At 45.6% G+C, this 12,992-nt stretch overlaps 1 protein-coding gene across 1 annotated transcript in view; it reads left to right on the top strand.

Annotated features, from left to right (window-relative positions):
- KCNT1 (potassium sodium-activated channel subfamily T member 1) overlaps positions 1 to 12,992 on the top strand; it is a 739,470-nt gene that overhangs the window by 330,960 nt on the left and 395,518 nt on the right. The window contains exon 9 of the mRNA XM_078640347.1: positions 11,469 to 11,552. Within this exon, the coding sequence (XP_078496473.1) occupies positions 11,469 to 11,552 (84 nt within the window). The remainder of the gene's footprint in view (positions 1 to 11,468; positions 11,553 to 12,992) is intronic.

Genomic DNA, 12,992 nt, shown 5'->3' on the forward strand with positions numbered 1-12,992 from the left:
ACCGGTTTCGGGCTCACAACCCTCATCAGCCAGGCTATCTTGAATCCAGTGGCAAAGTGAGCAAGGGACCCACGTCTGGGTATACCCTGCCAAATTAGGGCGAACAAAGCAAAACCAAAGGGGATGATGGACGGAGTTATGTTATGTTATGTTATTTTATTTTATAAAGCGCACAGATGCCGCAGCCAAGAGGCGTCCCGGCGCTTAGGAGATGGTAAAAAACACAACACAGAAATTAATGAAACCAGAACAACGGACTAAACAGTGGAAAATAAGAAGGTCTTCAAGGCCTTTCTGAAGGGAAGCAGATCAGGGATGGAACGAAGAGGGGCAGGCAGGGAGTTCCAAAGAGCTGCCGCCATCACAGAGAAAGAACGTCCGCCTATCCTTGCTTTTTTGAAACGTGGCACTACAGCAAGGTTTGTCCCTGAGGATCGAAGGGCTCTGGAAGGCACATAGTGACAAATTGTTTGTGAAAGAATAGGGGGAGAGGCTAGCTTCAAGATTTTAAAAGTTATACAAAGAGTTTTAAATGTAATTCTTTGCCCAACGGGCAACCAGTGAAGATCTTGGATAGTACGGCGTACAGAAACAAACTTCGGAAGGCCAACCAACATCCTGGCGGCCGCATTTTGCACCCGTTGCAGGCGAACTAATTCTGCTTGATTAGCGCCCAGGAACAGGGAGCTGGCGTAATCAAGTCTAGCCAGGACCGTAGCCTGGACAATAATCTGTCTCGTGTCAGCATCGAAAAACTTAAAAATGGGTCGCAGACACCGCAGGGCGCCGAAACAAGTACCGGCAACCCGTTTAGTGTGGGTGGTGAATGAAAGTTTATCATACAACCACACCCCAAGGTTCCTGACTTCAGCCACTGGAGTGGGAACAGGGCCCAGTTCAGATGGCCACCACTGATCGCCCCAAAGCTCGCTCTCCCTACCAAAAATAATAACCTCGCTTTTTGAGGCATTCAGTTGGAGGCGATTGTTCGCCATCCAGCCCGCCACAGCTTTTAACGCGGACTGAAAAGAGGCAGCATCCATGTTGGACTCCCCATTAAGTGCCATCGCCAGCTGCGTGTCATCGGCGTATGACACCATGGAGAGACCAAAACTATGGGCAACCTCTGCCAACGCTTGAACATATAAATTAAATAAGGTAGGGCTTAGGGCTGATCCCTGCGGGACACCCTGCGAGATCGGGCGGGGAGCAGAAACAAAAGGGGGAGTGGACACTTTAAAAGTTCGATCAGTGAGGAAAGATCGAAACCACTCGAGCGCTCTCTCTCCAACACCGGCCTCCTCAAGGCGGTGTAGGAGGATCTGATGGGACACCGTGTCAAATGCGGCACTGAGATCCAATAGGATCAGTGCCGCCGTTTGACCTTGGTCCAACATTTTCCTGATGTTTTCCACCACCGCTAGAAGGGCCGTTTTGGTACTGTGACCCGCACGAAACCCATTCTGCGAGTTATCCAGTATCTTCGCTTCCTGCAGATGAAGTGACAGGATGCGATTGGCATGAGATTCTGCTAATTTTGCTAGCCAAGGAAGCAGGGAAATAGGCCGGTAATGTTCCGATTTAGTGGGATCAAGGGCCGGTTTTTTAAGGATGGGAATGATGGTAGCCTGCTTCCAAGCACTAGGCACACAGCCGGTGTTAAAGGATAGCTCAATAAGAATGTGCATGACCGGATAGCAGCACTCAGCAAGTTCCTGGAACTGGATGGGTCTCATGGGGTCATCAGGTGAACCGGATTTAACCTTCGTTGTCAAGGTTTTAAACTCCTCTAGAGTAGGACTGGGAATAGTCAGCAGTGGTTTAGAGGCCCTAGGTACGATGTTATTCTCCTCGATGGTAAGCTGGGAGAATGACCTATAAATGGCCTCGACTCTTTCAATAAAAAATGACGCCAAGTCCTCACAATGCTCTAGGGAGGCTGCCAGAGTGGTAGATTGATTTTGTTTACTTGTAAGGTCCTTACAGACCCTAAAGATAACTTTTGTGGGGTTCAAACTGTTTTTTATCTCCCGAGAGTAAAAGGCCGCCCTAGCGGAACAGATGGCCCAGTGGTACACTCTAGTACAGGCCCTATAGGCCGACTTGAGGTCGTGTTGGAGTTCGTCAGGAGTGTTGAACATTGTAAGCACTCACCCCCAGTCAACTGATCTGGGTTTAATCCATCATCATTCTTTAGCTCACTCCACCACCCCAGTTCAGATATGGCTATATGCAAATCAGTCTGACCCAGTCTGACCCTGTGCCTCATGGGAACATTCCAGTCTGAACAAAATTGGTTTTGCTTTGTTCGCCCTAAGTTGGCAGGGTATACCCTAAAACTAACTTATAGGCCTGACTCAAATATAGGAACATTCGTTCTTAAACTTTCCTTGGGGTTTCAGAAATGAATTAAATCGCGCAAAAATGTTTGAATTTGGGTGGTAGTAGCCAGGTTATGGCTTGCATTTTGCAGGGAATATTGCCCTTTGATGGACCAGCCAATTCCATCTCCTTGAAGTGTAACAGCCAAGCAATATCTAAAGATGAGGTGAGAGGTTCCTAATTCAGCCTCTCACCAAAACATGTTCTCTTAAATCATGCTCTCGGATACTAGAAGTAAAAGCTTAAGGGGGGGGGGGGGGGGGGGTCACATTACCTTTCACAAAAAGGAATGAACATGTGTGTTGATAATTAACATAGACCCCCACAGATCAAGTTGGTGAATACATTCGCACGTTAAGATACATAGAAGAACGGTGTGGTCTATCTATCAACTTATGATGCCAATTTGCTCTACTCTTGTGCTGAGCATTTTCTGAGATCTAGCCATTTTGTGGTTTTAAAAATGTAGTCAGACTTTAGTCCCTCATTTTAAGCCACACCCATAACACTATGATAACAGAATAAATGACCAAAAAACATAAATATTGAGTCCTAAATACTGGTTACAAAAATATTGCCGGGAGCTAATAATAATAAAAATCTACAATGAATGAACATTTTTATAAACAATATTTAGGATCCAATATTTATGCTCTGATATTTTGACTAACAGCTCCCATAATATTACTTTACAAGTTGGGTCTAAAGATCAGCTTCTCCAAGTCTGATAGTGGTCCATGCTTTGCCAAAAACAGTTTTATGATGCATCGTAATGGTGCAGAGCTTTTTTTAATGGGACATCTTACTCTTAACTTGCAGGAGGACCACTGTGCCTTTGACATAAGCCTTAAGACAGATGCTATTAACCTGTGGTCCATGGAAACCTAGGGGCCTCAACACTGGCTCAGGGTTTTGCGGCCTACTTAAATATTTTTTTATATTGGCAGATTGATTAGTATATAAAATAAAAAAGCAAAACTGAAAATTGTACATTTAAAAGGCGATGTAAATGTCACGCCATTGAAATTAGAGGGTAAAGGATAAGTTGGTATTCTTCTAAGTCCAGCATATCACTTCTATCTTTTAGAAATGTAAGTGTATTTTGAAACGCTCTTATCTCTCATAAAAATAAAGATTTCGATTTTTGATTTTTTTCTGCTTATCAACTAAATAAAACATAAAAAAATGTGTGTAGTTGTTTAATGTATACTTGTGTCTGGTTTATTGCGCATTGTTTGAGGTTCCAATAGTAGAAATTTTTTAGACGTGGGTAACCCGGCTTCCTAGTACTCCGCATTCGCAGATACAAGACAGACCAGGAGGGGCGGGGCACAACCATAGTGCTTCAGGCTTTAGGGGACCCCAGATACTGCCCTGTCGCCACGGTCAGGGACTATTTGAAGATCAGACCGCTCCTAGCGGGGCATTTCCTCATCCATGCAGATGGGGCGCCATTGACCAGGTTTCAGCTGGAGCGCATCATGGGGGCAGTGTTGGCCAAAGCCGGTCTTTCAGGAAAGGGGAAGAGATTTTCGAGCCACTCTTTCAGGATTGGAGCGGCTACGGCTGCATTCAAGGCAGGGATGGGTGCAGAAGGGGTCAAGAGGGTAGGACGATGGAGCTCGACTTGCTTCCAGCGATACATTCGCCCCTAGAACCCAAGCTGCGAAGGGCAATTGTAGACCTAATGTTCCCTAAGAGATGTGTTTTTAAGTCATGCCAGAGGCTAATCAGCTCAACGTTGCTAATTCATGTTTGCTAATTCATGTAAGAGGCCGACCAGCACGTCTTTGCAGTTAATTGTGTGCAGTGTAAACCATTAAACTACGTGTGTTAACTATAACGGCGTCCTCCCCCCTTTTGTTTGAACGGTGATTTGTCTTTTTTTCCAGCAGGCTGATGCATGTGGGTGATAGGACATTCTTATGTTGCCAGGTTGGAACAGTGGGCAGCATCCAAGGATTGGACCCGGGTTTTCGCACAGACGCAGTTTGTATGGTTGGGCCACCCAGGAATGAGATGGGGCAACCTTAGGCTCAAGCTGGATCACCACCTTGCTTTACGGGGGCCCCACCCAATGACCTCATCATTCACCAAGGGGGGAACGACTTAGTGACCATGGGGAGGAGGGCACTGATTCAGGCCATGCAGAAGGACATGGTAGCGATTAGCAACAGGTTGGCAGCGGGCGAATTATGGTGGTCCGAGATTGTCCCTCGCAGGGAATGGAAGGGGGCGAGATCCCCGTCAGCAGTAGAGCATTCTCGTAGGAGGGTCAACATATCCATGCAGAAGTTCATGGAAAGGAGAGGCCTTGGTTTCATTAGGCACGCCTTAATACAAGACAAAACGGAAGGGTACTATGATAAAGATGGGGTACACTTGTCAAATGTGGGAATGGATATGTTCCTACTGGACGTGCAAGAGGCACTAGCAGCTGCAGCATGTAAGTAACTAAGGAGGTGGGGGGCTCTGTCATCGACGGTGGCCTCCTCCAGACCTGTGGCGGAGTTACAGGGCAATCTGGAGGCAGACGGGTACAGTAAGGGTACCTCTGCGGCAGACTGGTACAGTAAGGGTACCTCTGCCTGGCACAGTAAGGGTGTCTGAGCCAAGGACCCGGAGCCGCAGGAGGTTCCGGGAAAACGCGACGGCGCCCCGTTAGTCCTTCGGGCGGTCGGGGGGCCTGAACCGACCAGGGGTGTGCCACACCGCTCTGCCCTGACAGGGGGGGCGGAAGTATTGACAGAGGATCGGCAATGTGCTGCACCGTCAGAGAATCTACTCACCGTACTGGCTGGCTCTTGAGGCAGGCGGGACAGCGAGGGGCTGCCTGCTTTGGATCGCCCGTAAGATGACCCACCTAAACGTCATAGGTTTGTTTTATGAAAATAAACCTGCAGCAGTTCTTTCCCATAATTATGTGTCCAGTGTATCATTTGGGGCTGGATGTGTGGTAAGTGGGGCGGGAGCGAATGACGGTGTGGGCACTATGCCGCTGCCCGCGTCCTACGCAGGGGGACATCGGCGAGGCAGCCCCTTAGTGGCCATTCGGCATAGTTCCCCACCGGGATCGGGGGGCGTTGAGGGGAGGCATGCATGGCTCCTTGCCCCTCCTCCCGCGATCGCTAAGTTCGCAGCCAGGGGAGGGCTTATCTGCCAGAGGGGGGGGGCGTACCTTATATTTAAGCCCCAACGGCCCCTGGTTTGGCCTCTTTTCCTGCTGCCCGCTAGATCGAGCGCTGCACCCACCCTTCCTCTTACCCAGCAGCTCGATAAGCAGCGCGAAGTAATGGAATGTTTTAACGTTGTGTTTGTGTTGCAGGCTGGGTTACAGGGCAATCTGGCGCAGACAGGTACAGTAAGGGTACCTCTGCGGCAGACTGGTACAGTAAGGGTACCTCTGCCTGGCACAGTAAGGGTGCCTGAGCCAAGGACCTGGAGCCGCAGGAGGTTCCGGGAAACCGCGACGGCGCCCCGTTAGTCCTTCGGGCGGTCGGGGGGCCTGAACCGACCGGGGGTGTGCCACACCGCTCCGCCCTGACAGGAGGGGCGGGAGTATTGACAGAGGATCGGCAATGTGCTGCACCGTCAGAGAATCTACTCACCATGCTGGCTGGCTCTTGAGGCAGGCGGGGCAGCGAGGGGCTGCCTGCTTTGGATCGCCCGTAAGATGACCCACCTAAACGTCATACGTTTGTTGTATGAAAATAAACTTGCAGCAGTTCTTTCCCATAATTATGTGTCCAGTGTATCATTTGGGGCTGGATGTGTGGGAAGTGGGGCGGGAGCGAATGACTGTGTGGGCACTAATATGCTTACACTTGCCTTTTCCTTTAGTTTTCCCATCTTAGTCGCCTTGCTGCTTCGACAAGTTTATATAGTCTGCAAACTCTCCTAATGCAGCCTGGCACTGAGCCGGTGCTCTATTAGCACCAACTTGACACATCCTAAGAAGGGTTTTTCTAGATGGGATTCTTTAATGATCTTGTTCCTGCCTGAGCATCTACTGAGCAAACTCTCATTAAAATACAGCTCGAGGGCAGGCAGCAAAATGGCCATGCAATTCTGCTGCTCGCAGACATTTCTGTCTCTCCTCCCCAGCCAGGCACTGCTTGCTCGGCTCTCCCTTGCAGGCTCAGCATGTGCACTCTTCTCTGACATGCCCTAGATTGTCAAGAATCCTAAGAGAAATCTTACTCCCCCAGGGTCTGGAAAGTCAAACTTATAAATTAAAAAAAACTGATCAGCACATACATGAGTAATAGGTGCTTTCTTCACGACTTCCATTGCCCATGCGGATGTGACATGGAGCAAAGAAAAGCATCTATTGATTAATAATGTGTCACTCGAAGCATGAATGTAAATTCAAACTCCCGGAAATCGCCCTGTCGGCATCACCAGCAGACTGGGCGCTCTGCTGAAGCCATGATTCACAACACAGTCATTTGTCACAAGTACAGGCATGCAGTGCACCAATATGCAGCACAGAACTTTGCAAAGCAGTCGGGGGCTCCTGTCACTCTCAGAATGAATAACCTGAACAGGCAATTAAGTATTGCTGCATCTGTCAACGCCAAGAGAATGTCAAGTGATAATGTCATTCAATGACTAACAAAAGACAGTGACTCTCCTCTGCACAAATCAGAGCAATCCTCAAAATACAAACTAAGATGAAGGGGGTTATTTAGAGACTGGAGGATGCAGGGCAAAAATAGCAGCTGATGTCCTGGCCTCCAACCTCAAGGTGGTCCCATCCCATTTGAAGGCTGGGGAGATTATTTGTTTTTAAGACGTTAATGACATAGTCCCAAACTTCAGCCTCTGGCACAGTGTCCAGGAGCATTGTTTCTCTGAGTCAGGAAGACATATATGAGCCTGTAAGAAGAGTGTGACCTTTCACCTCTGGTCGACATCAGGCTGAGGATTGACCGCGCGTGACGACGGATTCAGGCTCCACTGTAAGAAATCTTTCAATTCAGGACCCGAAAGTATTCTGGCGGGACTTCCTCGACATTTTTCATTTCTACTACTAAGCAGGGCTCGAGTCGGGGTACCACGCGGGTGGACGGTGTCCCCCCACTTATTTTACCGGGGGGACGCTGTCCCACCTGCCAAACAGCTGGACTTCACTCTTTGGCCTCTTTAGGACGAGGAGCTCGGCACCTTTTGTGACGGTACTTCCTGTCGTGACGTCACTCCCGGTGACAGCGTCCCCCCACTTCTTTTTTTTAGGACTTGTGCCCTGCTACTAAGGATTTACCAACTAGAAATACACATCTTGATCTTGGCCTCGTATAATGAAGGAAATGTATGGATTCACTTTTGTGATTTTCTGGTAAATTCCACCTAGGAAATAGATCTTTTGGTTTCTCTCTTCAATATCGGGTTTACAGAGGAACTGCTGCCCAGTGTGGGATATTTATTCTTGGGATTCCGGATGTTAAATGGGGCCTCTAAATTTTCCTCCAGATTCTTGAGATATGTCTCGTCAGCCCTGATGTTCACATTGGTTTATATTTCAATTTTATGATGACTGAATCCTGAGTCACTAATTATTTATGAAACATAATATGTGCGCCCTGATGAAGGAATTTTTATAAATTGTCCCTGGTACTTTCCGAAACGCGCGTCGGCGCTTTTCTTCTGTGTATGTCATAGTTTTTACTGTTTAATTTTTTGTTGCTTGTATTGTCTGATGTTTTTTAATGTATTTTTGGACTTAGGGCCAGATGTAGGTAAATATCATTTACCGATTCTAAAATACTGAATTTTAACAATTCGGTATTTTAGAATCGGTAAATGATATGTAGCTAATGATGCGGTAAATTTGACCGAATCCGTAAAAATCGGTAAATAAGGTATTTACCAATTCGGTATTCCCTATTCATTCCTAAGGGCCTGGAGGCCCATGGGAATGAATGAGAATTACCGATTCGGTAAATACCGAATCAGTAAAAGAGGGTAGACTTACAAGGGTGGCAGGGTGTCACATTGGCACCCTGTTGCACCCCTGTATAGTGCATGGGTGCACATGAGGCACACATACATGCCCTGTTTGTCTGCCACATGGTACACTTGGAAAAAAGCACAACATTGCTTTTTTTTAGGGTTTTCGATATTTACCACCAACTTGTAATTGGTGGTAAATAAGGAAGCCGTACAAGTGAAAAGCACTCACTTGAGTGCTTCCTACATTAAGGATTCGGTAATTTACCGAATTGGTATTTAAGAATTTGGTAATTTACCGATTCCTTAAATTACCGATTTGGTAAATTACCGAATCCTTAAATTAGGCCCCTACATCTGAAAAGCCTAATACCGGTCGGTAACGGCCGAAATTCGGTAATTTCGGCCGTTACCGACTGGTATTAGGCTTCCTACATCTGCCTAGTGTCCGTTTTTTATGTGATTGTTTCCTGGCTGCTGAACCCAATTAGTGTGAACTTTTATCTATATTTTTGAATGTTGTTACTTATGGGCTGTTTTCTCTCTTTATATATCACATGAAATGGTATGTGTTATTTAGATGAGATTAGGTCATTGTGATGTTTTTTGTAAATGAATTTTCTTATGTGATCCATTTTATGTTTTTCTTACTTCCTTTCAGAAAAGAGAATGACAAAATATAATGAGAAAAATATAATGAAAAATAAATAATGAAACAATTGAGCTGTTCTGTGGGTGCAATTTTTCATAATTTTTCATATTTTGGAACTTTTGTCCCTTTTTTTATTTATATTGGGGACATCCTTTTCATGTTATTTAGTGCGACTTCAGGCTGAGGACCAGTCTTGCTGCTCTCTCTGCCCTCCATCCACTGGAGGGTCCCCTGTGTCCCCTGTAGCCAGTCCGCCTCTCCAGATGAGTCACTGTCTGTCCAGAGAGGTCCATTTAGAGCTCAGCTGAAACTACAAATATGTTTGTGACTACAATTTTGCACAAACTCACAAATGTGCGATGCTCATCCACCCTCATTCAGAAACCACTGTTGGCGGAGATATGGCCAAGTATTTCCATCCTGTGCCAATATGTCAATGCACTACACATACTTGTTGTTCCTGTGGACTTTGGTTTAGAACTTGTGTGGTTGAAGATTGAGCTTCCCAAGGAAATGGGTGTCCCAATATTTGTAAAAACACTGCAGAACCACCATATAGTATATGCTCACTTCAGCAGCATTTCAGTGGTTTCAAAGTTCACAGGGGTCAATTTCTAACTTGTACAAAGATTTGTTTAAATAAAGAGGGTTGATCCCTTTCCCCCCACCCCTCAACCCCCAAACCCCAGCAGACGATGCAGGTGAGGGTATTATGTGACGCGTGGTTCAAGACACTTCATAACTATTCACACCAGTGGGGCAGCTGGGGCATGTGCAGTGAAGCATTATCCTCAAGTGTAGGGTACATTCCATAGTGAGGACCCTACAAGGAAATAAGGGCTATATGTAGGTAGCCAAATACCGGTTGGTAACGGCCGAAATTCGGTAAATTAGCCGTTACCGACCGCTATTTAGCTTTTTCTAATGTAGGTGGCTGGATTTAAGGATTCGGTAATTTACCGATTCGGTAATTTAAGGAATCAGTAAATTACCGAATCCTTAAAATACCGAATTGGTAAATTACCGAATCCGTAAATCCTATGTAGGGAACACTCAAGTGAGTGCATTTTTGATTTAAGGATTGGTTATTTAGCACCAACTACAAGTTGGTGGTAAATATCAAATACCTTTAAAAAAACAATTTTGTACTGTTTTAAAAGTGCCATGTGGCGACATTCATGCCCTAAGGGCATCTATGTGCGCCACATGTGCACACATGCACGATTCAGGGGTGCAACAGGGTGTCAATGTGCCACCCTGCCACCCTTGAAAATGCTCCCCCTATTACCGATTCGGTATTTACCGAATCGGTAATAGTGAATGGCTTCCAATTCATTCCTATGGGCCTCCAAGCCCATAGGAATGAATGGGAAGGTATTCCTTATTGCCGATTCGGTAAATACCGAATCGGTAATAACGAATATTACTGAATCTGTGCAAAATTACTGATTGTTTACCTACATACTATTTACCGATTCTTAAATACCGAATCGGTAAAATTCGGTATTTAGGAATCGGTAAATAGAAATTACATACATCTGGCCCTAAGTGTTAGGGAGGAGTTATTTTGGAGCAGACATAAAAACCTTTAAACAGTTAATGGGGACACATGGATTATCAACCCTTTACATTTGCAATGGAATATGTAGTGTGGGGTGATGAGTGCAGTGAGTAAGGTGGTTTCCTAGTGTAGGCCTGAGCAGGGGTAACTTGTGGAAGGCTGGGTGATAGAGACAGGGTACGTTTTGCCCTATTTCCTGAATTGTGCCAGATGGGGAGACATTGCGAGGTTGGGGGAGTGTGGTCTAGCGCTCCACTGCATGAATAGAGACGTCTATTTACCTGGTCCTGCTTGCTCTGGTTCCTTGGTTCCTGGAGTTCCAGCCTTGGAAAGGGAGCTGTTGTCACGAATAGAGTGTGCTTGCACATTGGTCAGTTGTTTTCGTTGACTGCCTTGAACATCACACAGCTGGACCTGAATTGCATGCAAGATTATTGGGAAGACAGTAAAGATGTCTTAACTCCTTAACCGCGGGGCAAATTCCGCCGCAGTGCGGGAGTTTTATTGAGTGGGCGGGGCCTCTTCGGCCAACAGACGTGTGCAGCATTACCGAGGTAGTGCTCGCGACGGCCTTTGGCTGACGTGCACACGCAACGGGTTAAAATGGGGTTGGTTTATTTATAATTCCATTGATAAGTGATAAAGAAGGTGATGCACAAAGAAGAAATATTATGGAGCTAGATTCTTTTTCCTACCTTTTCTGGAGCATCTGCTTGCCGGTTTGCATTTAGCCCATCAGTTGTGCCTTAGGTTTCAGGATGGCTGTGTCTGGCCATCATAGTTAATGTTCTGTCCAAACAAATGCAAAAAGCGTATGTTCACACCAGAGAATGAAACGCTGAAGGTAATACATGAACAAAAGATCATTTCATTTTGTAGAACCTCAAATAACCTAACCTTATGTCTCTTTCCATTTTCCCCTAGATTTTCTGGCCTCCTTTACGGAATCTTTTTATTCCCGTCTTTCTCAACTGCTGGCTGGCAAAATGTGCCCTGGAAAATATGATTGTGAGTAAATAAATGTTTTGTTATGTTGTGCGTAATTGTAAAGTGCAGTTTCACCCTCAAGGGTATCTTGGCGCTGAGATGATGTGTGTGCCTAGCCCGGTCTTGGTTGGTTAATAAATAATGCACACTATTATATGTGACAGTTTATGCTACTTCTGAGGTTTTAGAATTGGGACTAGAGATAAGCTTTGGCCAAGAGGAGCATTTTCTAAGCCCCTGGTTAACCCATACAAACATCACGCTGAAAAGAGCACTGTGCTTTAGTGAAAGAAACCCGAGTGGAAGTGAGCCACTCTGCAATGTGCCATTGTGAGTGGGAAAATCCCTCTTTTTTTTGTCATCACCCCCAATTTCTTTTTTTACTGACTGGTATTATTGTTTTTTGTAATCTACTCACTGGGGCACTGCAGTCTAGTCCCCACAGTATGTGCTCTGACCACGAAAACACATTAAGACCCTAATATTTGGTGCAAAAATACACCCATGGCATGAAAAAGTGAAATGTTGTGAGTGGACTGCAGCACATTTTGTGCGATCCAGTTGGAAAAAAATGTGGGTTCAGGGCTACCTGTGTAGTCTGACTGCTGCAGCCTTCAAACCTGAAGGTGACCATGTCAAATTAACCCTTTTTTACAGTAATGATCCTAACATTAAAATATTAAATAAGTAGGGTTTCCTGTCTTTGGTGTTTATTTTATAGTGAATTCCAGTTGGTTTTGACGTTGTTTTCCCAACTTCTGAAAATCAGTGGTTATCTACGGTATGCACTTGTGTGCACCAAAAATTTACTTGAGATGGAGTTTTCCCACTTTTTACAAAATACAGTGCAGAGGAATTCGCCATCAGATTCTGCCATTTATGTGAATATTATCTTAATTAATACTAGGTATGCCATCCCATAGCAGGGATTTCCACGACCCCTGTAGGAGAATAGCTAGAATAATACCAGGAACCGCAGTAGCAGATCAAGATTGAGTACCATTGTGTTAAGACCAACATTGTGTAACAAATAGTCACAATTACAATTGTTTCAAGAACTCCCGCAATATGTCAAGTGTGGGCATCATTATGCCAAGGGAAGCCCTAATGGTCCAATGTTGTGAAGAATGACCATACAAAGTCATGGATGACCCATTATTGTGCTACAATCACGCTCCTCGGAAAACTCAAAATGTATCATGGAGCCTGTGATTCCAATTCCCCCTGCTGACATCTGTCTTATTCACACACAGAACTCTTCTGCAACTGACCTACGTCACTTTCTCTCTCTCACACACACACTCACACATAAACACGCACGCACACACACTTTCTTTCTCTCTCCTTTCACAGCCCCTGTTCCAACACCAGATATTCAAAAACAATAGTTCCCTCGGAGGAAGCAGAACAAGCCTTTGCTTTCTAGGTAAACATCATTAAGTATCAACTGATGTCTCTGGG

Source organism: Lissotriton helveticus, chromosome 5_1 (assembly GCF_964261635.1).
Source record: "Lissotriton helveticus chromosome 5_1, aLisHel1.1, whole genome shotgun sequence".
Taxonomy (NCBI): domain Eukaryota; kingdom Metazoa; phylum Chordata; class Amphibia; order Caudata; family Salamandridae; genus Lissotriton; species Lissotriton helveticus.